The sequence below is a fragment of the Triturus cristatus genome, chromosome 6, assembly GCF_964204655.1.
Source record: "Triturus cristatus chromosome 6, aTriCri1.1, whole genome shotgun sequence".
NCBI lineage: Eukaryota > Metazoa > Chordata > Amphibia > Caudata > Salamandridae > Triturus > Triturus cristatus.
Window position 1 is genome coordinate 1726493822 of NC_140589.1, and position 27205 is coordinate 1726521026.

Sequence of the window (27205 nt, forward strand, 5' to 3'; positions counted from 1 at the left end):
GTCTACTTGGGGGCAGTGCCCCTCACCCCTGCCCCAAACACACACGCGCGCTCGCACAAGCACACACATATAATACTCACATTCACACATATACGCAGTCGGCATTGCGGGTGGGGGGGTGGAAATGGGGTCGTCGCGGGGGGGGGATGCGGGGAGGCGGGAGGGGTTTAATAAAATAAAAATATGAAAGAAACCTTACTGAGCTACTGGTTGGGTCCAACGACTCCTGACTCCCGCCGTCCGGTGCTGCGCCAATTCATGCAGCTTCTCGTCAGCAGGAAAAGGAAAGGCAGCCTCCCTCCCTCCCCAATCACAACGCTGCAATGGCAGAATTGTGATTGGTGAGGCGCAGGGGAGAGCGCCCCAGCCGCGCCATTTTCTCCTAGATAGAGAAAAAGGGAGAGTGGGCGGTCGTGCTCGAGGACAGGGGGGGAGTGGCTTACCCACTGTTGTGGGTACTGACTGTTTGGTCGGGGAAGCCACTCCCCCCCTGCCCTCGAGCACGACCGCCCACGATCCCGCCCCCAACCAGGCACTTCAGCTTTCTCGCAGTGCGAGAAGCAGAAACATAAAATGGTAGTTTTTACCATTTCATGTTTTTGCTTCTCGCACTCCGAGAAAGCAGTGGGGCGACGCCCAAACGCTCCTATGGAGGAGCCGACACTACCGGGGGCACTTGAGCTCTGCTACTTGTCATGGTAGGAAAATTGAGTACCGAAACAGTTAATAGAAAGGCACGGGCATGATTTGGGACTTTGCCGTGCCAGACCTAGTGAACTACAAACTTTACTCAGTGTTTGCTTTACAGCGTTGTCAAAATGATTTACAGCGTTGTCAAAATGATTTTAACTGCCAAGTGAACTGCCTCCTCGTGCTCAGCGCAATAACTGGTTATTGTGCAACCCTCCGTGCTTAGTGTTGCGCGAGCGGCCTGCTGTGCGCTGCTGAGCAATGGCGGCCGGACCCGGACTCCTGGCTGCGGGCGAGCAGCTGCTCTCTCGGCACCGGACCACCGTCCTCTGCGCGGCTGTGTTCGGGGTGGGCTTGGCTGCAGTCTGGCTCTGGAAGAGGCGGCGCAGGAGCAGAAGGGAGCGGCGGCAGGTCGGGGTGATCTCCCAGCTCTTTATTTACCCCGTCAAGTCCTGCAGAGGGGTCGCCCTGGAGGAAGCCGAGTGCACCAAACTGGGCTTGAAGCACGGAGAGCTCCGGGACAGGTATCGCCACTGTTTGCGCAAAAACATTGTTAGTGCCCATATTAGGTGTAGGAAAGAATGGAGTGTTTTTTCCTTACATTTTCCTATCTGTTTTTTATTTTCTACTTTTCTCTTCAAAACCTCGTTGCCTTGTGGTCTATTGTCACGCATGACACTTTCAGGCAGTCCGGGATTTTCAGGCAATATCACATTGCATGCTGGGATTGTCATTCTTATTTCACCAGAGCTTAAAAAATATCAGGCTACAAAGCATTCCTCACTAAAAAGCCAGGACTGCATTTAGTGCCACATGTAGGTAGGGGCCACCTGGATGCTGCAGTAATGCAACTACAAGCACCAGCCATTCAATGAAAGCATGCATTGTCCATTCCAGCAGGCCTGACATTATTGTGGTTGGTCTTGGAAACACATGCATGCACAGCACCAGCGGCGGCCACCATAATGAAGGGTGGTGTGGCGGGAGGCGTCGCGTGGGGGGAATACAACATTAAAAAAAAACTTGTCAGTTTGTAACATTCTGCATGGCTCCATAAACTGAGAGGAAAAACAGGGGAAGATATAACAGGTAAGGTAAGAGGCTGTTTATAGAAGGGCGAGGTAGAAATAGACTGCATATTTCTTCATACCTGTGTTTAATTGAGCACAAAAAAGCAAATCTTATTAGGTTTGCCAGTGCTTGTTTTTTTCTCAGTATGACTTAGCAGTTTGGATGGACTGTTCCTATTAACGCAACCAAAACATATAAAGGGGTGCTGTGCCCCCTGGCCACACTATAACTAGGGCTCATCAAAGTGTCCTGTCTGTGGTTAATAGTAATTAGCATGGGTGTGGACATGAAATGTAATTTGAGAACATGTCAAAGCCTCACCCAGTTGAAGTGGCATGTTTCATCCTTGGGTTGTCAGTTAAAGTGTGTCTCAGTCAGTGTGACATGTTGCGTCCTGTACTACCACTCAAGTCTGTCCAAAAAGTGCACTTGTAAACATATACTGTAGTTGTACATACATTCCATCATCCATAGGAACTCCTATAGCTAAAATTGTGTAGGAGTGGGATACAGAACATTTATTTTTCTATAATTTTGCTTCCTTTCATAGCAAACTCTACCAAGTGAGGTCGGCGTGCTTTATAATGGAGACAGTGATCCTTTGTTTATACTAATTTCAAGGTACTTTAACTTTAAAACATACTAGTGGAGACCAATTGTTTCAGGTTACATTTGTGACCATTCAGGGCATAGTACTCATGCAGCAGGAAGGGGAGCGAAGGAAAGTGTAAAGCGGTTGGACAGATCAAGTCTTGGGAAAGGGTAATAAATGGGAAGAGAAGGCCAAGAGGCATAAGTGGAGCATCTTTTAGCAGAACTGTGGGAGGAGGAGGTAGGAGAAAAAGTGGAGATGGTAGTTTTGAGGGAGAATGTTGGGATGTACTTTAGTGGAGGCAGCTGAAGGGAAAAAAAGGTAGTGACCGGCAAAGGTGACATAGAAGTGCAAGAATGAAGTGATATAGGGCAAAGTGAAGGACACAGAAGGTTTATAGTGGTAAGAGTAGGGATGAGACAGAATAGTGAAGAGAGGAGCCTGAAGGGGAGAAGCTGATCGAGGCCAAAATATGCTGGTGGTGCCACAGCGGCACAGCTGAGCACATTTTGAGTTGCTGTTAGACTTGGGGGTCTCTAGTTGGCACAGGTATGCACTTGTGACAAATAGGGACCTCCTCCTCTAGTCAGGGTAAGGGGGTACACTCCTAAAATAACCCCTGCTCACCCCCTTGGTAGCTTGGCACGAGCAGACAGGCTTATCTCAGAGGCAGTGTGTAAAGCATTTGTGAACACATACAGTAACCAAGTTACAACACTACAAATGGACACCACACAGGTTTTATATTAAAAATAAGTATTCTTTATATAGATTTACCACAAGACCATTAAATGACAAAAACACACAATACTGTTACTTTAGATGGTAGAAGTTTGCTTAGTTCTCAAGTTCTTAGATGCAACACTTTAAGTCAATGTACCTTTTAGATGCGACCCGCAGGGCAACGAAAGTGTTGCAACGATGTTGATGCGATGAAGTTTTTGGTGCAAAGAAATAAAGATGTGAAGATCTTCCAGATGTGTTACGCTTTTCCGATGTTGCGAGAAGACTCGACTCGATGCGTCAGCTGCAGCAGCGACACCCTTTACGCGATGCGACGACAGCGGCCTTGGCAGCGACACTCTTCTCTGACGTTGCGAGACGCTTCCGCTCGATGCGATGCTGCAGGGGCGATACCCCTTTACGCGATGCGACGACAGCAGCTCCGATGGCGGCACGCTTCTCCGTGGATGCGAGGCGCTTTTCTTGATGCGGTGCAATGCGACAACTACGATGGCTGCGATGACGACAGCTTCTTCCTCGATGCGAGACTCTTCTCTTGATGCGGTGCAATGCGTCAGCTACGATGGCTGCGATGGCGACACGCTTCTTCGGTGTTGCAAGACACTTCCTGGATGGTGCGAGATGCTTCCGCTCGATGCGATGCTGCAGTGGCGACACACTTTACGAGATGTGACGACAACAGCTCCGACGGCGGCACGCTTCTCCTTCTTGAGTCGCGCTTCCAGCTCCTTGCGACACGCAGTCCCTCAGAAGGCCCAACAACAGCAGCAGGCACTTCCAAAGAACTCTGGGGAGCTGGGGGTGAAGTCTGTTGTTCCTGAGACTTCAGCAGGAGGCAAGCTCTTTCCAAGCCCTTGGAGATCCTTCACAAGTTGAGCAAAAGTACACATAAAGTTCCTTTCTCCTCTCTTTGGCAGTAAGGCAGCCACTGCAGGCCAATCTCCCAGGTTCAGGGATAGTTTCCTCCTCTGCTTCTTCTGGTTCCTCCCTCAGCAGAGGTTCTTCTTGTTTTCCCAAAGTGATCTAAATTCTTGGGATCAGGGTCCCAATATTTACACCCAGAAATCCTTTGTCCTCTGAAGGCAGAGGGGCCTTTGCCCAGTCCAAACCAGTTCCTGAGCACTTTGTTTACCAGACCTCTCCTTTCCTTTCCTTTCACAGTGCAGGGCAGAAACATTAGACGCCCCACAGGAGGTGGAGCCAGCATTGTGGAAGGCAAGTACAGCACTGGAGCACTTTGTTGATAGGATTCCTTCTCTTCATTCACTGTGCAGGGCAGAGACATCAGCCGCTCCCCAGGAGGTGGAGCCAGCATTGTGGAGGGAAGACACAGCCCTATTCAGGTCCCAGGTGCAACTCCTCCCACCCATCTGGATGCAGATCTTTCTATTCACCACTGGGACACCTCACCCTGTCTCCTGGAATTCCCCAGCCCTGTCACTCAAACTCCAGACGAAGGAATACACACAGCCTAGCAGAGGCAGGTTTGAATGGTTAGACAAGAAAATGCCTACTTTCTAAAAGTGGCATTTTCAAACACAGAATGTTAAAACCAACTTTACTAAAAGATGTATTTTAACATCCTGAGTTCAGGCATACTAAATTCGAATTTCCACCATGTTCCCTGAGTCAGTTAGGATTATAAGGTGTAATAACCAAACTGCCCATTCTGGCCTATGGAGAACAGGTAGCCTTGCAATAATGAAAAACGAAAATGGCTGTAATTCACTATTAGAACATGCCACACACACCAGGGCATGTCCTACCTTATCCTTACAATGCACCCTGCCCTTGGGCCTACCATAGGGGTGTCTGATATGAAGAAAAGGGAAGGTTTAGGGACTGGCAAGTGGGTGCACTTGCCCAGTCAGCATGACAGTACCAGACTGCACCCAGGCTCTGCAATGGCAGACCTTAGACACATGTTTACAGGCTGCTTCTGTGGGTGGCACAACCAGTGCTGCAAGCCCACCAGCAGTATTTGGATTACAAGCCCTGGGCACTCCTGGTGCACTGTACTAGGGTCTGACAGGTAAACCAAACCAACCAATCATGGAATCACAAATCATACATTAATTTACAAAAGGGAGCACTTGCACTGTGGCACTGGACAGCAGTGGCACAGTGCCCTGAGCAACTAACACCAGCAAAAAATACATGAGGCACAGCGAAAAATGGAAGGGAGACTCACGCCAATGTGCCAGGTCTAACATGTGTCCCCTCCAGCTGAAATGTGGGGAGAACTACCCTACCTCCTGGGAGTTCTCATCACTAAGGCGGAAAAATCTGGACAGACCATCAGCATTGTCGTGTTCTGTACCGGGTCGATGTTCCACCGGGAAATCCATCCCCTGTAGGGAAATGGACCACCTTAACAGCTTTGGGTTCTCACCCCTCATCTGCATCAACCATCTGAGGGGCCTGTGGTCTGTCGGAACCCGGAAGTGATTCCCAAACAGGTAGGGTCTCAGCTTCTTCAGTCCACAGACCAAAACAACAGCCTCATGCTCAATAGCACTCCACCTCTGTTCCCGTAGAAGTAACCTCCTACTGATGAAGGCTACAGGTTGATCTAGGCCCTCCTCATTCATCTGTGATAGAACAGCCCCCACACCATGCACTGAAGCGTCTGTTTGCACTATGAACTCCTTGGAGAAGTGGGGTGCCAAGAGCATGGGCGTTGTGCACATAGCTGTTTTTAAGGCCTCAAAAGCAAAAAGGAATGCACAACATGGTGCATGCCTTCCCGTCTAGGAACGTGCGCTGGCAATCCCATGGCGGTGCTGTTTAAGGCTCACAATGAGCCCTTAAACAGCACTGCTGTGGGACTGCCACGCTACCCACCTGACCACAAAATTACTTGTAATCTGGCGGGCGGCGGTGAGTATCGGCGGTCCTGGAGCGGAGCAATGGCATGCCGTCCGCTCCAGGACCGCCGAAACTCGTAATAGGCTCGAAGTGTATCCCATTTGTTCGAAGAATGTCAAAAGAGATGTTAAAGGGTTTTGCGATCTAACCTCGAAAGGGTTTAGCACTTTCTACACCTGCTTGCTTGATAACACCACAATTGTTAAAAATACTTATGATGTTAGTGAAGATGCACTACTTCTTGCTCTGTAACAACCTCTTAGGAAGTGTGGATGGTGCTGCTCCTGTAATTTTTCTGTATTCATCTGCAGTTCCTTGACTTATGACTCAAAGTGGATATTTCTTGAACAGAAAATGGCGATCAACCTATTGTTAAATTCTTGACGTCTTTCCTGCACATTGTGGGTCAAAGGCTCAAGGTGACTAGCCTGTTAACTGTATGACGAAATATTTGAGTACAAAAATATTGATAGGCCTAAAACTGACTTTCATAAACCCCAGTACATGATAAAAATATCAACAGCAAAAATATTGCAGATAAAAATATCGTGAAACAAACATCATCCAGCATAAAAATATCAAATATTAAAATACTGAGATCACAAGAATTAATACAAATGCAACAGAACCTGAATATCGATAACAAAAGTATTGAACATTAAAATGTTTAAAAATCACCAACGTAAATAAAACATATAATATAGTGCCATAGCATGAAATAAAATGTATATACAAATATTACCATTTAATAAAAGATACATGAAAAAATAAATTAGTCTTTTGTGTAAGATCCAAACAAAAAATGACTAACTCCTACCAAGACTTTTAACCTATCAAATTTAAATCCAAAACAGCTAACAAATAGAAACAAAGCCTTAATTAAAAAAAATCTAAATAAAGAGCAGGAGAATACACTAAACTGCTGCACCTGAAGCCACCTTCACAGGAGACTGTTACTCTGCCGTAGTGAAATGCCACAAGGATCTACTTAAGGGAAGAAAAGAAGCAAAGCAATTCAAATTTCACAAAAGTAAGCCTATAAAATATCTTTAAAAATGAAACCTAGAACAAAAATAATCACAAAAATATAAAAGAACTACACCCTTAAAGCAATTATTTTTCTATTATATGTCTATAATACAGACCCAAAAGCTTAAAAAATGAAAACTGAACGTGCATAAAAAAATTTAGAAAGCTGAAAGTCAGTATGAATGAAATACAATTGTAAAGTATTACATTTAAAATGTTTAAAAAGTATGTCAAAATCCTCCACAATAAAAAATAAAGGGCATAAATAAAAAAATTAAAACATGCTGTCTTGGGTGACCACCTTCCTCCAGATAATTACACACGCTGTTTCCAGCCCTACACTTTTGTATGGTCCAAATCATTCTCAATTAAAATAACATCACTGAAATCATTTAATTGTGGGTGAACCGTTCAGGGCTAGAGACACCCTGCATAATAACCTATCATGAGGTGCTCACCATAATCCTATCAAAAAATAAAAGTAAAAATAATTCTTAAACGTATATATGAAACAATTATTATTTACATGTCTAAAACAGATATTAAAAGTATTAATAATTACTTCTTCTATAATTTCTTTCTATTTAAATCATAGAAATCTTGATTTAATTATAAATTTTGAAAAGAAATTGTATTTCTTCAAATACATTGACTATTTTTATAGATTTTTTATTATTTTTATTTTAAACTTTTAATTTTTAAACTTCAAATTTTAAAACTTTTAATTTTGAGAGGATTTAAATTGACTATTTCTTAAAAAATAAACAACATTCAGGAACATTGCTAAACTTTGGGGGTGAGATTTACTTACAATTAAAACACAAAATGGAAAACAAACTATAACCATTATAAAAATATGGAAATGTATAAAAATTACACTAATACAAAACCAGCAAGATAAATAAAAAGAAACCAAGCAGAACTACTTTAAGAATATTTCAATAAATCCTTATTACAATAATTTAAAGCCATGTATATAGTACAGAAATGCATTAAAAGTTTATAGAGTAAAAATGTAATAATAATGAAAAACAAACCTAACAAATTATTAGAAAAAAAATATATATATATTTTCCTTTTAAATAATATAGGCATGAGGATACCAAGGTCAAGTTAAATAACTGCCTCTCAGAGATGGCAATATGGATGACTAAACACTGCCTTAAGCTAAATGCAAGGAAATCTGAGATATTGCTCTTCGGTGGAGCACATCTAATTTGGGACCCCACTTGGTGGCCACAATCCTTGGGAGAGGCCCCAGCACCCAAACAGTGCGCAAAAAACCTAGGTATAACCATCGACAACACTCTGTCCATGCAGGATCATGTGCGGGTTCTGTGTGGGGGAGGTTTTGCTATCCTAAAACTCCTAAAAAGGCTTTTTCCATGGATCCCGTTAGAATGTAGAAGGACAGTTACACAGGCATTACTCACTAGCAGATTGGACTACGGCAAGCCCTGTATGTAGGCATTACAACAAACAAATGATGGATGGAATGCTGACAATGCAGACATTCTCCCCCAGTCAAGAGATCTGGGTTAAATCCATCGTTCTTTTGCCCACTACACCACCCCAGTTTAGACATGGCCATATGCAAATCAGTCTTGACCCTGTGCCTCATGGGAACAGTCCAACCCGAACTGCCAAGCCATGTCTTCCCTGGACCGGAATCAAGCATCCTAGGACCGGTTTCTGGCTATCAGCCGTCATCAGCCAGGATAGCTTGACTCCAGTGGCGTAGTGAGCACGGGTCCCACGTCTGGGAATACCCATCCCACTTAGGGCGAAAAGCGTTACAACAAACAAATGATGGATGGAATGCTGACAATGCAGACATTCTCCCCCAGTCAAGAGATCTGGGTTAAATCCATCGTTCTTTTGCCCACTACACCACCCCAGTTTAGACATGGCCATATGCAAATCAGTCTTGACCCTGTGCCTCATGGGAACAGTCCAACCCGAACTGCCAAGCCATGTCTTCCCTGGACCGGAATCAAGCATCCTAGGACCGGTTTCTGGCTATCAGCCGTCATCAGCCAGGATAGCTTGACTCCAGTGGCGTAGTGAGCACGGGTCCCACGTCTGGGAATACCCATCCCACTTAGGGCGAAAAGCGTTACAACAAACAAATGATGGATGGAATGCTGACAATGCAGACATTCTCCCCCAGTCAAGAGATCTGGGTTAAATCCATCGTTCTTTTGCCCACTACACCACCCCAGTTTAGACATGGCCATATGCAAATCAGTCTTGACCCTGTGCCTCATGGGAACAGTCCAACCCGAACTGCCAAGCCATGTCTTCCCTGGACCGGAATCAAGCATCCTAGGACCGGTTTCTGGCTATCAGCCGTCATCAGCCAGGATAGCTTGACTCCAGTGGCGTAGTGAGCACGGGTCCCACGTCTGGGAATACCCATCCCACTTAGGGTGAAAAGCGTTACAACAAACAAATGATGGATGGAATGCTGACAATGCAGACATTCTCCCCCAGTCAAGAGATCTGGGTTAAATCCATCGTTCTTTTGCCCACTACACCACCCCAGTTTAGACATGGCCATATGCAAATCAGTCTTGACCCTGTGCCTCATGGGAACAGTCCAACCCGAACTGCCAAGCCATGTCTTCCCTGGACCGGAATCAAGCATCCTAGGACCGGTTTCTGGCTATCAGCCGTCATCAGCCAGGATAGCTTGACTCCAGTGGCGTAGTGAGCACGGGTCCCACGTCTGGGAATACCCATCCCACTTAGGGCGAAAAGCGTTACAACAAACAAATGATGGATGGAATGCTGACAATGCAGACATTCTCCCCCAGTCAAGAGATCTGGGTTAAATCCATCGTTCTTTTGCCCACTACACCACCCCAGTTTAGACATGGCCATATGCAAATCAGTCTTGACCCTGTGCCTCATGGGAACAGTCCAACCCGAACTGCCAAGCCATGTCTTCCCTGGACCGGAATCAAGCATCCTAGGACCGGTTTCTGGCTATCAGCCGTCATCAGCCAGGATAGCTTGACTCCAGTGGCGTAGTGAGCACGGGTCCCACGTCTGGGAATACCCATCCCACTTAGGGCGAAAAGCGTTACAACAAACAAATGATGGATGGAATGCTGACAATGCAGACATTCTCCCCCAGTCAAGAGATCTGGGTTAAATCCATCGTTCTTTTGCCCACTACACCACCCCAGTTTAGACATGGCCATATGCAAATCAGTCTTGACCCTGTGCCTCATGGGAACAGTCCAACCCGAACTGCCAAGCCATGTCTTCCCTGGACCGGAATCAAGCATCCTAGGACCGGTTTCTGGCTATCAGCCGTCATCAGCCAGGATAGCTTGACTCCAGTGGCGTAGTGAGCACGGGTCCCACGTCTGGGAATACCCATCCCACTTAGGGCGAAAAGCGTTACAACAAACAAATGATGGATGGAATGCTGACAATGCAGACATTCTCCCCCAGTCAAGAGATCTGGGTTAAATCCATCGTTCTTTTGCCCACTACACCACCCCAGTTTAGACATGGCCATATGCAAATCAGTCTTGACCCTGTGCCTCATGGGAACAGTCCAACCCGAACTGCCAAGCCATGTCTTCCCTGGACCGGAATCAAGCATCCTAGGACCGGTTTCTGGCTATCAGCCGTCATCAGCCAGGATAGCTTGACTCCAGTGGCGTAGTGAGCACGGGTCCCACGTCTGGGAATACCCATCCCACTTAGGGCGAAAAGCGTTACAACAAACAAATGATGGATGGAATGCTGACAATGCAGACATTCTCCCCCAGTCAAGAGATCTGGGTTAAATCCATCGTTCTTTTGCCCACTACACCACCCCAGTTTAGACATGGCCATATGCAAATCAGTCTTGACCCTGTGCCTCATGGGAACAGTCCAACCCGAACTGCCAAGCCATGTCTTCCCTGGACCGGAATCAAGCATCCTAGGACCGGTTTCTGGCTATCAGCCGTCATCAGCCAGGATAGCTTGACTCCAGTGGCGTAGTGAGCACGGGTCCCACGTCTGGGAATACCCATCCCACTTAGGGCGAAAAGCGTTACAACAAACAAATGATGGATGGAATGCTGACAATGCAGACATTCTCCCCCAGTCAAGAGATCTGGGTTAAATCCATCGTTCTTTTGCCCACTACACCACCCCAGTTTAGACATGGCCATATGCAAATCAGTCTTGAAGACATGGCTTGGCAGTTCGGGCTGGACATGGCTTGGCAGTTCGGGCTGGACTGTTCCCATGAGGCACAGGGTCAAGACTGATTTGCATATGGCCATGTCCAAACTGGGGTGGTGTAGTGGGCAAAAGAACGATGGATTTAACCCAGATCTCTTGACTGGGGGAGAATGTCTGCATTGTCAGCATTCCGTCCATCATTTGTTTGTTGTAACGCTTTTCGCCCTAAGTGGGATGGGTATTCCCAGACGTGGGACCCGTGCTCACTACGCCACTGGAGTCAAGCTATCCTGGCTGATGACGGCTGATAGCCAGAAACCGGTCCTAGGATGCTTGATTCCGGTCCAGGGAAGACATGGCTTGGCAGTTCGGGCTGGACTGTTCCCATGAGGCACAGGGTCAAGACTGATTTGCATATGGCCATGTCCAAACTGGGGTGGTGTAGTGGGCAAAAGAACGATGGATTTAACCCAGATCTCTTGACTGGGGGAGAATGTCTGCATTGTCAGCATTCCGTCCATCATTTGTTTGTTGTAACGCTTTTCGCCCTAAGTGGGATGGGTATTCCCAGACGTGGGACCCGTGCTCACTACGCCACTGGAGTCAAGCTATCCTGGCTGATGACGGCTGATAGCCAGAAACCGGTCCTAGGATGCTTGATTCCGGTCCAGGGAAGACATGGCTTGGCAGTTCGGGCTGGACTGTTCCCATGAGGCACAGGGTCAAGACTGATTTGCATATGGCCATGTCCAAACTGGGGTGGTGTAGTGGGCAAAAGAACGATGGATTTAACCCAGATCTCTTGACTGGGGGAGAATGTCTGCATTGTCAGCATTCCGTCCATCATTTGTTTGTTGTAACGCTTTTCGCCCTAAGTGGGATGGGTATTCCCAGACGTGGGACCCGTGCTCACTACGCCACTGGAGTCAAGCTATCCTGGCTGATGACGGCTGATAGCCAGAAACCGGTCCTAGGATGCTTGATTCTGGTCCAGGGAAGACATGGCTTGGCAGTTCGGGCTGGACTGTTCCCATGAGGCACAGGGTCAAGACTGATTTGCATATGGCCATGTCCAAACTGGGGTGGTGTAGTGGGCAAAAGAACGATGGATTTAACCCAGATCTCTTGACTGGGGGAGAATGTCTGCATTGTCAGCATTCCGTCCATCATTTGTTTGTTGTAACGCTTTTCGCCCTAAGTGGGATGGGTATTCCCAGACGTGGGACCCGTGCTCACTACGCCACTGGAGTCAAGCTATCCTGGCTGATGACGGCTGATAGCCAGAAACCGGTCCTAGGATGCTTGATTCTGGTCCAGGGAAGACATGGCTTGGCAGTTCGGGCTGGACTGTTCCCATGAGGCACAGGGTCAAGACTGATTTGCATATGGCCATGTCCAAACTGGGGTGGTGTAGTGGGCAAAAGAACGATGGATTTAACCCAGATCTCTTGACTGGGGGAGAATGTCTGCATTGTCAGCATTCCGTCCATCATTTGTTTGTTGTAACGCTTTTCGCCCTAAGTGGGATGGGTATTCCCAGACGTGGGACCCGTGCTCACTACGCCACTGGAGTCAAGCTATCCTGGCTGATGACGGCTGATAGCCAGAAACCGGTCCTAGGATGCTTGATTCTGGTCCAGGGAAGACATGGCTTGGCAGTTCGGGCTGGACTGTTCCCATGAGGCACAGGGTCAAGACTGATTTGCATATGGCCATGTCCAAACTGGGGTGGTGTAGTGGGCAAAAGAACGATGGATTTAACCCAGATCTCTTGACTGGGGGAGAATGTCTGCATTGTCAGCATTCCGTCCATCATTTGTTTGTTGTAACGCTTTTCGCCCTAAGTGGGATGGGTATTCCCAGACGTGGGACCCGTGCTCACTACGCCACTGGAGTCAAGCTATCCTGGCTGATGACGGCTGATAGCCAGAAACCGGTCCTAGGATGCTTGATTCTGGTCCAGGGAAGACATGGCTTGGCAGTTCGGGCTGGACTGTTCCCATGAGGCACAGGGTCAAGACTGATTTGCATATGGCCATGTCCAAACTGGGGTGGTGTAGTGGGCAAAAGAACGATGGATTTAACCCAGATCTCTTGACTGGGGGAGAATGTCTGCATTGTCAGCATTCCGTCCATCATTTGTTTGTTGTAACGCTTTTCGCCCTAAGTGGGATGGGTATTCCCAGACGTGGGACCCGTGCTCACTACGCCACTGGAGTCAAGCTATCCTGGCTGATGACGGCTGATAGCCAGAAACCGGTCCTAGGATGCTTGATTCTGGTCCAGGGAAGACATGGCTTGGCAGTTCGGGCTGGACTGTTCCCATGAGGCACCTGGTCAAGACTGATTTGCATATGGCCATGTCCAAACTGGGGTGGTGTAGTGGGCAAAAGAACGATGGATTTAACCCAGATCTCTTGACTGGGGGAGAATGTCTGCATTGTCAGCATTCCGTCCATCATTTGTTTGTTGTAACGCTTTTCGCCCTAAGTGGGATGGGTATTCCCAGACGTGGGACCCGTGCTCACTACGCCACTGGAGTCAAGCTATCCTGGCTGATGACGGCTGATAGCCAGAAACCGGTCCTAGGATGCTTGATTCTGGTCCAGGGAAGACATGGCTTGGCAGTTCGGGCTGGACTGTTCCCATGAGGCACAGGGTCAAGACTGATTTGCATATGGCCATGTCCAAACTGGGGTGGTGTAGTGGGCAAAAGAACGATGGATTTAACCCAGATCTCTTGACTGGGGGAGAATGTCTGCATTGTCAGCATTCCGTCCATCATTTGTTTGTTGTAACGCTGTATGTAGGCATGGCAGACTACCTTTTATCATGCTTACAAGTGCTGCAAAATGCGGCCGCTAAACTTGTATGCAATAAAGGTAGATTCAGCTCTGTGTCCGCATGCATGAAACAACGTCACTGGCTACCCATGCACCAAAGAACAAGGTTCAAATTGTTGAGTCATGCGCACAAAGCACTGCACAACGTGGGACCTAAAATTCTTCAGAATAAAATCAAATTCTATATCCCTACAAGGTGCTTGAGATCCCGACACCAAGCATTAGCTAGACCTAAGCGCATAAAGAAAGTCAGAACAAGCGGCCGATCATTCTCATACCTGGCAGCTAAACACTGGAATGAACTACCTCTGGACCTGCGCATCATTCAGGAAACAGCTAAAAATGTACCTTTTTCCGATGTCATAAGCATGAGCAGTTGAAGACCCCCAACACAACCTACCACATGTTCCGCTAGACAGCGCCGTGATATCAGCCAGGATGAATGTTGCGCTCTACAAATACAAATATATATATATATATACATAGTTTTAAAAGCACTTCCGCAATATTCCCTACAAACCTGCAAACATTTAATGAACTAAAAAATATAATTATTATAATAAAAAAAACATAATATTTGCATGCACAAGGCTTAACATACTCTTTAATATAAGCATATTAATAAATAAAAATAAACATTAAATTATTAATAGCCTCTAAATAAAATAAATTACTTCATTTACATGATTAATTAATTTAAATGCATTAAGAGAACGCGTATAAATTAAAACACTTCCCACCCTCACCTTACCTATAAATTTAACAAACCTCAAAAAGAAAATGTGATATTTTATTAAATGCTATAAATATATTACAAAACAAAAAAACTTGAACAAGAAACAAATACTGATATCAAATTGCACTAAGAAAATAGATTGTATGTACAGCAATATTACAGAAATCAATATTATATACATCAATATTTTCCCCAAAATAAAAAAAGGATATTCTTACCTTTGATATTACGTTCCATGATATTCTTGAAATTACAATATTTTTACTACAATATTATTTACCAACAATATTCTTGAGTTAGCGATAAGGTGGAACACCTTGTCTGTCTATCTATATGTGCAAATCAGTCATTTTGCATTTTTAAGTATTGGACAATTTTTCTGCTTTTCAGATATATTGCCTTTGCCAGAGAGAGATATCAAAGGACAGTGTCAGTTTGTATTGAAATAAGTGCATCGGACCACAGTTTTCCTTATTAGCTCGATGCCACTAAAAGCCAGTGTTGCCAATTACAACTGATACCTAATCTTGTTTTTACCTCCTGCCCATTTTTACACCACCCTGTACTTTGTATCTTTTAATCTCGCTCATGCAAATCCCTTACCTTCCCTGCTTTTTAGGTCTCATCTCATGCGCTGTCTGTTGCGAGGAATTGTGTTTGGCCCTCCCATAGAGCATGACCTCTTTACCTTCATTTTATATTTACTGGCTTCTATGCTTCCACTGCAGGCTTTTCAAGCACTCATTTTTTTTTTCATTAAAGTAAAGTACTCTATGAGAGCACAGTTTCCTTCCTGTACTTCTTGCTTCCAGCACTCCATGTTGCTCTCTTTTGTCCATGTGCTTCTCCCCACCATTCTCCATGTTGCGTTCTGCCTTGTGTACTTCCCCTGTTGCTTTCCTGGCCGTGTTCTTCTCCCTATGCCCCATCCTCCTCTCTCACCTTGTTGCTTCAATCCCCACTCACGGACTCCCCCAATGCCTGCTCACCTGTGTGCTTCTCCCCACCCACTCCACATTGCTCTCACCCATTGCTTCTGCTCCCCCATTTGTGTCCTCAGTGTTGCTTTGACCCCCACCCCAGTTGATTCCCCCAACCGCTTTAAATATATTATTTCTCGTGTTTGTTTTCTTTATAGTCACCGATACAACTTGGATCAGTAACTAAACTGAAAAAAGCATCAATGTCATTTTGTAGGTGAATGCAGTTGTAGTGCATGCGCTTGCAAAATGAAGCATCAATAGTTTAAAAAAAAATCTTTAGCAATGCATCTGTGCTGAGTTTTTCTTATGAGCCCACTGACCGAGCTGTGATATGATGGGATTAGTAAGTATTGATTCCTCCTCATGATTCTTTACCCTCTTGTCTCTTTATCTCACTTGCAGATCATTTTTCATCCCTGTTTACTCCCTTTTAGCACTTTGTTCTGCTTTATGTCTTCCTCCTTTCTCCCTTCTGCATTTCTGCCTTTCTCTTTCTTGCTTTGGATCCAAGTCTAATGATGAAAAATAACTCCATGTCCCTAAAAATAAGTACGGGTGTCCACCACCTTCAAGCCAGCACCAGGCCCAGCAGTAGTTCTGTCCACATTCGTTTTTGAGTCTGCCTAGATGGATTCAGTGCCTCTGACTTTGTCCACCTCAAACTCAGACTGATAACTGAAGATTTGTTTGAGTGGCTATTCTTCTGATTGATGGTCTCATCCTGCTAGGATGGACTGAAGAAATGTGAGGCCTAGAAAATACTTTTCGTACTTGCCATTCCAACCAAGAACACAGTATAATTTCCTGCAATATTCAAGCATGGTTCTGATTATAAAAGAGGTAAAGAAATGAGTTTTTTTCTAGGAGTGGGGGAAATTCAGTACCAGCAGCACTGAAATATCAGCATGAATGGCACCATTCGCTGCACAAGAGTGCACGGCCATTTGAGTTGATTTTGCTGCCGCTCGAGTAAAAATCTACTTGAGCATCAGCAAATCTACTCGAGAAACAGCCCTTTGACTGCGACAACTTGAGACCGCCTGCGTTAGAAAATTGTACTGGCCAACACCAAATCTCGTCTGCATTTCTGTAGCCTTGCGGGAAAAATTCCACCACAAAGCGATTGGCGGAATTTGGCTGGAATTCCACGTTGCAAGAGTAAAGCGGAGTCATCAAATTTCGCCAGTTCTGTTGGCGGAATTAAACATTCGCCCCACCCCTAGTTTTTTCTTTTCTTTTACATACCTTATTGAGGTTCTTGCAATTACACTCCGTCTAATGACAAAAACTGTTTAACAGGGGAAGTGAAAGACTTGTATGGTCTTTCGCAGTCTGCGGACAGCCTGCTAGGTCATCAGTCTATTGTCTTCCTTGGCTGAGGACAAGCCACTTAATTTAGGGCTGTAAATCTTCAGCCAAACCGCACCTTTGGTGGTGGATTTGTAGGCTGAAGAGTTTGCAGAGTAGGCATCGTGTTTGTTGTGCCTGCTTTGCAAATTATTTGTTTTTATTTTTCTGGAATTAATTCCTGAAATAGGAGTGTTTGTCCCCCGGATAGATTAACAATAGATATGCCTTTGCCTGGGCTCTGGCTGCAAGATGTTATACTCCATTGATCATCCCCTTCTCATCTGCCCACTCTGATCTGCTATTACAATACATCTAAATAACCACAGAAGCTACTCATATGCCCAAGGTGTTAGGGTATACCATAGAAATTGAGCAATAAGTACCCCTCTAGGTTTCCTTTAGCAACATACATTTTTATGTGCTTAAGATTGTAAATAAGTACAACCTCTGATAAATGAAGACCTGCAACCAATACAATAATCCATTTTGTACCAAGATAAAGCAAACAGTGTACATGAAGGATCTACATTAAACAACAATGGTGCTCTGTGAAGTGACATGATTACATGGTGCAAGTGAATATTGTGATAAAATCAATAAAAAAGTGATAATCGATAAGGCAATAGGCAGTATCGAAGTCCATATACAGGGCAGATGCAATCAATGGATACAGTTGTGAATGGTCTAAAAGGTCCAACAAATATCTTGATGTCTCCTCGAGGACAAACTTCCTATGTCTTTATGCCCCTTTGGTTTTGATAGTATTTCAACCCTGAAGAAACTTGTAGGGTCATCATCAGGGCAGTAACTCAGCTGTTGAGCATGAGTAGACCCTAAGAGAATAAATAGTACTAGTGAGAGTCAGGAAAGAACAAAATAAAAGCAGGTCCAGAACATGTTAGGAAAATAATTACCTAGAGAAGTAGGTGGTCAATCCCTGCAAATAATGAGGAGAGTGATTTAATATGTGGAGATCGGGTGAGCCGATTCATGCAGTGAGCAAAGAAAGCAACTTACAAATGTGTCTGAGCCCAACAAGGAGGGGAATATAGATGAAACCTGCCAAGATCCAACAAATGGAGAAGACAGGATGCTGTGCACAGGACTGAATCTCAGGAATTTAGGGGACAGTAAGCATTCATTAAGGGAAAAGGAGGCAAAAACAGTTGAGTAAAACGCAATTAAGTTATCTTATGGCTGCTTTAATTAATCAAGGAGAGTCTTGGGGAGGGAAAGGAATATGGCTGGAAGATTTATAGCACAATCCAGTGGAGTGTCATGGGGAGGTCTCGTACAACTCAGTTTAGTAGTAATAGAAAGAGGACTATCATCTTCTTACTCTTCTAGTTTAAATGACCTGTATGGGCGATGGACTCCCATAATGGAGCATTAAGGGCTGGGATGAGGAAGACTATGATTCAGAACAATGAAGATTACCATAAGTAATTTATTCACTTACCTGTGTCCAGTGTGATCCCTTTTCTCCCTACTAATTTCATGTATATTTATTCATGGATGTAGCTTTTACAGGCCTGCCCGCTTGGCACTAGCTGAAGTATTGTTCTGTTATTGGGCTATCTCTGTTCTTGCCCATTTTTAAAAATCAGCTAGTTATGTATTGATTGTAGGCACATCTTTTGTCTTCTAGCAAATGGGTATTCAGCATTTGGCTAGTCTAAAGGACAGAACAATAAAGCTGCATACCATTCTTGATTTTTTTCAAAACTTTACTTTGGTCTGTGTATTTGTGAGTACCCACCACATCTAACCTTTTATTTGATATTTCAATGGTAACACATTATATATTGTTCCAGTATTATATAACAAGGCACACTCGCATACCACATTGTAGAAGTCTTTTTCTTCTTGCTGGCACCATGTGCAATGATCCTTCACTCCAGAGAACATTTTTGCTATCTTTGGAGTGGACACATACGTCTGATGTAAATAATAGACTTTAGTAAATGTAATTGTTGATTTCTGGGCACTTTTGATGTTTTCCAGAGTTTTCGCCAATTCCTCATCCAAAAGTTCCCTGCCAATTTCGAATATCCATTTATTTTTTTAGTATGGTGATATCTGTGTAGGATATAGGCATTATAGGGATACCTAGCAGTGTTATTGCACATCTATCTATCTATCTAGTACATGCACCAGTAGCATTCACAGTGTATCTGATTTGGGTAGCTCATAAGTCTCATCGCCCCTAGGCTAGTCTTACTGCTCTCATCTATGCTTTACATGCTGTGAAACGACCTGCCCCATCCTCTGTGTTTCTATGGGTGTCCCGAACATGTGTAGTACTTCATTATCAAATAGTTCCCCTACAAATACAAAGCCTTTTTTAGACCCTGGGTATCTTGTAAGTGTCCATGTTATTTTGTGGTACCTTGGAAGGCACCACTCTGGAATCTCAGGTGAGTACACTTCTGTTTTGCCCTGTTTAATTAGGAATCTCAGCCAGCAGTAATTGGCCGTGTGTAATTATCTGGGATGAGATATAATTACTATTGTGTTTCCCAAGATTATCTTGTGTGTCCTGGCACCTGCAACACTAGCTGCTGCAGATCCTTATTATCTCTCATCCATCTAATTGGACCTTACAGTTGGACCAGCAGATAGAATGCCAAAAAACAGGGAGATCCCATGGGAAATGCATTACTTGTATCCTTGCGCTGCTTATTTTGCTAGGTGCTACTTTTTTGCTGTGTTTAAATACTCTACCGAGTGTGTCTTTTTCAGCTGATTCCCTCTTGTACTTTCCCACCTTCCGTGTTCCTCTCACCCTCCCTCGTCTGTGTTGCTGCTGGCCTTACACCCCCCACCCATCCTCCATCTGCATTGCTGCTTGCCCCACCCTCCCTCTATTACATAAAAAATGCTTAGACCGGGCCACTGCTGGCCACGCCATAGCTTGTATGTTTCCGCACACACTCTGTTGTCAGTGTTGCCGCCTACCCCGCCATCTGTGTTGCCTCCTTGAGCTAGCAATAAAAAAACACTATGATCCAGCAGTGCTGGCCGTGCTATGTATCTCTCTTTTATTTAACTTCAGCCATTCTACTGTACAACATGGATTAAGATTGCCAAAGCCAATAGCTCTCATCTCATAGACTAGACCTACGGCATTGCCAATGCTTGTTATTTCTTTGTTCCAGTTCATTCCTTAAAGCATAGGAAGGTATGGGGCACCATACTTATGCAATGGCTACCATGAGCCACATGAAGGAGGGACAGGACAAGAGCAATCACCTGGACTGTCTCCCAAGCTGTGGGCAAAATCTTTCCTTTTAAATAGTCTGTCCAGAGGTATGTAGCTTATTTCAATGATACCTCTATTAAAAGGGTAGATATGAGATCATGCACACCAATGCTCATACTCCGCAGAATGCTCACAGATACCCTCCTCTATCCCCATGTGCGTCAATATTTAACTCCTTGACAAATCCGGATTCACACAAGGCCATGGTGAGCTCAAAAGCATGTTGCATCCCATTGTGAATAAGGGATGCACCAGCTTCCGAGCCGGCCATGTGCAAGACCATGTCCCTTCCTGCAAATATTGTGCATTTCCCATCTGTGCACGTACTTTGAGCAAATGCCCTTCGGGATTAGGCCTTGTGCATTTTTCACCTGAAAATGGAAAAATATTTTTTTAATCTGCTCCTCTGTTTTGAAGCCCTCAAACTATCAAAAACTTATCTCTGTTCTTCTCGTTAATTTCAGACATTGGCTTGTCACTAAGGAAAATGGCGGCATGGTCACTGCTCCACAGGAGCCAAAGCTTGTTCTGATTTCTGTTTCCTGCGATGGGGCCTTTCTTACCTTGAAAGCGCCAGAAATGGAAGAACTGCGCATTCCTCTGAAGCTGCCAAGGACAAACCCGGTGCTGAATTGCAGGTAATGCAGGATACAGTCTGAACTGATGTGCATATTGGTGATAAAGGCGAAGGAAATTGCAACATGCTTTTTCTAGTTAAGCAAAGCCTTTGCATTGGATGCCAAATTTATTCTAACAAATGTATTTTGACCTAAAAAACATGAAAAAATATGACTCTTCATTGTGCTTTCTCTAAAATCCAGTGGGCGTGGCATACACAAGCTCAAAGTGACACACTCTTGGCAGAGATCTAGGTGCACTAGGAAGGCCATAGATATCACCAAGGTCTACATTTATTAGCTCAATACATATGGTAAGTACGTTAAGCTTTTTGCATATAGATTTTTGCAGTTCGGACATTATAAAAAAAAAGTGCTTCATGTCTCTAGTGCACACTTTGTTCGAATTAGATAGGTAGATCTTACCTGGTTTGATCTCATTATCTCTCACAGATAGGGCCAGATGTACCAAAATACTGGTCGCAAAAATTGGTCACAATTTGCACCCCATCTTTTTGCGACCAGTATCTAATTTTGCAAACTGACCTATATATTAGTAGGTTGGCTCACAAAATACTGAACTGGAGGGGTTGCATAACAATCTGCCTAATTACTAATACTTAGTTGAGTCACTTGGCAGCAAAGACTGGGATGGTGACTTGCAATGAGCAGGAAACCACCATTCCTGTTTCTGCATTGCAAAACTGAAATATATTTTTTTTAATTTTTTTTTTTTAACAACCTGTTTTCTCTAAAGGAATTGAGGCGGCTTTTTTAACAAAAAGTTTTCAGTTTTGAAAAGCTTCAGTGAAAGTTGGCAGTGGTACCCTGAAGTTGTCCATTTTGTATTGCTAAACATAGTGCCCCCCCTGAGGTCAGTGCCCCCCCTCCAGGTCAGCGCCCAGTGCAGCTGCGCCGGTTGCACCACCCTAAAGCCAGCCCCGAATGAGAGCTCAATGCAGGGCCGTGTCTAAGGGCGGGTGGTGAACTTCGCTCCGCCGGCAGAGTTTTCAGAGTTTTTGGCACTCTGTGTTCCGCTTAGAACAGTATTATCACTTCATATATAACCCTTCTGGCTCACACTAAGGCGAATACGGTTGGCAGCCAGCCATAGCTTCATCCTTTTACACTCACATAAGACATATACGTTGGACATCTTGATCATCGCCCAGTACTGTACCTGCTAATAAACCAGCATCACCAACTGAACATGCATGGATTAACTAAAGAGTTTGTCGCATACTGCTAGCCAACCAAAGGACTCCAATATAGTCCATCACTGCAGATCCTGATTAGCTGCAAACTATGTCCGCTTCTTTACATCTCACAATGACATCTCCAATCAAAAAAATATCAAGTTGGACAAGCCAGTGCAGTTATCAGTTAAAGTAGTCTGTGATCATAACAAATACCATAAAGGCATCTTCAGAGCTGCTCAAATTTGCCAGCCTACTTGAAACCATAAACTGTGCGTCTCTCTCTCACACCTCTTTATCCACCACACTACTAAGCACTGCGACCCATAATACGATAATCCCACCTCGGTGGTCATCACACACAACAAGAATCACTTCCCACATAGGATGAAAAAACAGAACAACAATACCCTTACTACTACACACCCTGTATGCCTTAGCTTGCTCCCTATGTAGGCAAGAGTTTCAGTGCCCCCTATAGGGGTAGTAGAACCAAATAAATGCTGCGGTACAATACAATATACCTTTTGAAATTTATTAATATATTTCCCTTGCATTTTACTCATAATAAAAAATGATTTTCAAGCCAATTTACTTTCAAGTAGGAAGATACGAAAGAAAGGTACTGAAACAGGGAATGGGAAACAAAAATGGAATATGAAATGTACACCAATTCATTTCATTTTCATAAGGCTTTATTCGGAGCTTAAAACAAGTCCATAAAAGCAAAACAAAATACACATCAAATACATCAAACAATACATGGTTAAAATGTAGACAGGTTACATGATTTAAGAATATAAATAATTAAAAAAGCATACCAGGCCTTACTTTGATAGCTGATAGGAGGAAGGTTGCGGTAAAAAAGCATACATCGGGATATGGTTTAAAAAGCAACTTCATAGCATCTTTCCTGTTCCTTACTCCGTATTTTAAAAAGATGGGTTTAAGATAGGCTCGACGGTAATTATCATAGAGGTTACATGACAAAAGAAAGTGCATGGTGCTTTGAGCTGATATGTTATCGCATGGGCATGGGCCTACCGGGTGTTTTTTTATATATGGGTAAGCCACCAGATGATGAACTATCCCAAACCTTAATCTGGTGATAACGTACCTATGGGAGGGTCGAGTGACTAAACTCAGATATAACTGAAAACCCTCATCTTCGCAAAAACTACTATAAAAAACACATGTACTTAAATTACTGCTAGTTCTTTCCCTTTGTTCTTGTACAAAATTCATAAAAACTGATTTCATCACATTTTTAGACAGACTGGAGGAGGCGTTACAGTCGTTTTTAAGACTAATACCATAAATCTCGAAGTAACAATTAATGACATATTTAATCCAAGGAATTTTCATATGGCCATCAATGGAGAGACAGTCTCCAATAATTGCTCTGCTTAGGGAGGTTTCTTCTTTTAACCATACAGAACGCCACAACATTAAAGGCCTTAGTGCCAGTAAATCTGAGAGGTGGGAGATACCTAGTTCTCTATGAACCAAATCATTTGTGGCAGATTTAGGTAGACACAACAACCTTTTTAGAAAGAGGTTTTCCTTTACTTGCAGGTTCCCTGTCTTGGTATGCCCCCACACTCCGGCTCCATAAAGGGCCACGGACAAACATCTCATTTGAAAGATCGTCAACATATCTTTGATCCGTTTATCTCTAATGTTTGTAGCGAATTTGAACACCCCATGCGAGCTTTTCGCCATCCTAGCCTGGACATTATTGATCTCACTAGTCCAGCTGCCTGATTTAGAAAAGGTGATGCCGAGATAATTAAAAGATTCCACTGTAGACACCTTGTGACCTTCTAAAAAGTAAGCATGAGTTTTTTTACATACCGCCCCACACTCCATAATGAAAGTTTTAGTCTTGTTGATCAACAGTTTTCTATCGTTGATGAACAGCAAGAACCTGTCCATCAAACGCTGTAGGCCAATAGGGGTCCTAGACAAAATTACAGCGTCGTCCGCATAGAGGAGTACGGGGACGCTGAAATCTTTTATTTTTGGTGCGTCAGCCGCAATTTCCTTTAAAGCTGCGTCCACTTTTTTAATAAAAAGAATAAAAAGCAAAGGGGCAAGCACACACCCTTGCCTGATTCCCCGTCTAACCCTAAATTTGGGGGTACACTCCCCGGCCTGGCCGTAGCGGACACTAGAATTTAATTTGGCGTAAAGTCTCGCTAGAAAGTAAACAATTGCCTCTGGGGCCCCCAATTCCAATAGCGTGGTCCATAGGATACTGTGATCCACCATGTCAAAGGCACTACTCAGGTCTGCGAAGCAGAGATAAAGTGATCCTTTTTTTGCCTTGGTATATTTGCCTATGATTAAATCTAGGTTAAGGCATTGTTCTAATGTTCCTCTGCCCGGCCTGAAGCCGTATTGGGAGTCAGCAAGGATATTATTGGACTCGGCCCATTCTTCTAACCTGACCATGAGTACCCGGCTCATGACTTTCACCGAGGAGTCCAGGAGGGATATTGGGCGGTAATTCTTTGCATCCCCCCTGTCTCCTTTCTTGAAAATCGGTACGATAATGGATTCTTCCCAGGTGTGTGGGACCCCAGAACGTACAGCAGTATTAAAAACTTTTGTAAGCAGTGGGCCCCATAATTCAGGTACTGTTTTGTATACATCAATAGGGACCCCATCAGGTCCCTGGGCCTTCCCACCCTTGCTGGATTTAATACTATCCCACACTTCGGCAATAGTGATGTCCAAGGATATAACAGGCCATCTGTCATCATGGGATTCTCCAGTTCTGGTCGAATCAAAGATCTGGGAGAAATGGGTAACCCAGCTGTCCGAACTAACATTAGCTGTTAATTCTGGGATCTTTTCGTCCTTCAAAAAAGGGCTATTTACTGTTGCCCAAAATAAAGAAGAATCCGCTGTAGAGGCTGCTAGATCTAATTTTTCCCAGGCCTCTTGCCTTAGTTCAGTTTTCCTGGACTTGGTAGCCATCTGGTAAATCCCTCGTAATTCCCTGATGGTTCCGATATCTCTCTACTTATCTGACAATGCTATTTTAAGTTTTTTAAGTGCGATAGTGCAGGCGTGATCAAACCATCCCTTGGGCTGGTGTTTCGTACCCTTATGCGGTACAATGAAGTTGCTGTTTATAATTAGGTTAAGATTAATAAAAGTATGCAAGATTTCAGCATTTCCCTCCTCCTGTTCTAATATAGTAACTATTTCTGTAAGACACTTTGACACAATGGCATTGGACTGAATGTCCGCTTTATTGCCTTTCCATCTGATACGAATACCGTTAGGGCGGTGGGGCTCAATATTAGTAAGAGTACATGGGGCAGACACAGGTCGTTCCTTCCATAGAGTTAACTCGGCTGTGATACAGTTATGATCGCTAATCAGGTTGTCTACAACCGCGGGGGTAGAACACCTTGGAGCGATTCCGGATGATAAACAGATAAAATCAATCACTGTATTGGCGTTCCTTCCCGTATAAGTGGGGACAACTTCGCCTGAGTTATTAGTCTGGTTAGCCAATATTTCCATGTCATATGTCGTTAAGATTTTGTTCAAAGAATTACCATAAGCGTTGTGAGGGAAATGGGGAACCCCATCCCCCCAACAATCAATAAAACCACATACCCTTTGGGTGGCAAAAGGACACACCATTGTATTGAAGTCTCCCACCCAAATGATATCAAAAACAATATCAAACTTAGTCACTATATTTTCCATAGCAGATTCTAATGCAAGTGCAACCTGGTACCTTGAGTTGTCAAAGACATTGTTATAAAAATTAATTAAAAGCATATTCCTGTCCTGCTCCTGTTGAAGCCATAAGATCTGAGAATGTGTTCCAACCAACACATGTTTTTTGACTTTGACAGGTATATCAACAGCAATCATAACCAATAGCCCACCCTTGGCTCTACCCGATGATGAGGCCTCAGCTGGTAGGTTATAAGAGACAAAGCCATTGTAATTGATTGGATCAACACACCAGGTTTCCTGAAAACATAAAATGTTAAAAGTGTTAATAAATTCAACCCATCCCGGGCAAGTAATCTTAGAGGAATGTCCAGCAATGTTCCTGCTAGCGATCGAGCAGACACTCTGGCTCCAGGATCTAGGGCGGGAAGGGGAGCTGGTGGAGTCAAAAGGGATGGGACTGCAGGGCTGGTCACTGAACAAAGGGGCACAGTTCTCGTCATCACAGTGGCTAAACTTTCCAGCGGTAATAACAGTCCCACTGACATTCACTGGGTCTAAAACCCTCACTGCATCAGTCCCTCCCTTATCTCCTGTGATATTAGCCACAGTAGTTGACTCAAACAGATCTATCCCCAGTCAATCATTCCCATCTAGTCCACTCAATGCTTCAAATCGATTTACCGTGGTAAAGATAGGACCAGGGGGAACATACTTATCTCTTTCCCTCACCCCAGTATGTGCAGTATTTGGACGGGTGTTATGGTGCCTGTAAAAATATCCTAGAGGCCGAAGGGATATCCCTTGGTCCAATGAGGGAGAGGATTGCGCTCTTAACAGAGCTGTGGAAGCGAGGTGCGGGTTACGGAAATTAACTATAATACAGTCACCCCCGCAGGTCTTACGCGAGCTCCCGATCCAATCAACTCTTCTAGTACTTATGATATCCTTTGCCAAGGCTACTGGAAAGCCGCATTCCCGGTGCAGCCAATCCACAGTTTTATTTTTCAAAGAAACATGGGTTTCACTAAAGTTACGTCCAGTTTCTTTAACTTGTGGCACATTGGTAAGGACCGCCACGAACGGGGCGCAGGCTGGGGGCAGATCGGGCCTTGAGGTACCAAGATTTTTTACGCCAGGACCAGGGGTATATGACAATCCTTGTTGGTCCGGGATCGGCAGAGAATCAATGGCATTTCTACTTTCATTAACTTGCACGCCTTGTGTGGTCTTAGGGGGGTTGGCCGCTGGGTCAACTAACTCAGAGGTCTGTCGAGGAGCACGGCTGTTTACTGGGGTTTCAGCAATTGCTTCAGCTCCAGTGCTTGCTTTGAGAT

At 44.4% G+C, this 27205-nt stretch overlaps 1 protein-coding gene across 1 annotated transcript in view; it reads left to right on the forward strand.

Annotated features, from left to right (window-relative positions):
- The first annotated feature begins 530 nt into the window (after window positions 1-530).
- The window catches only part of LOC146821881 (mitochondrial amidoxime-reducing component 1-like), a 180112-nt gene continuing 153437 nt past the window's right edge, over window positions 531-27205 (forward strand). The window contains exons 1-2 of the mRNA XM_085612959.1: window positions 531-1214; window positions 20821-20994. Coding sequence (XP_085469085.1) covers window positions 952-1214; window positions 20821-20994 — 437 coding nt within the window. The 5' untranslated portion in view covers window positions 531-951. The remainder of the gene's footprint in view (window positions 1215-20820; window positions 20995-27205) is intronic.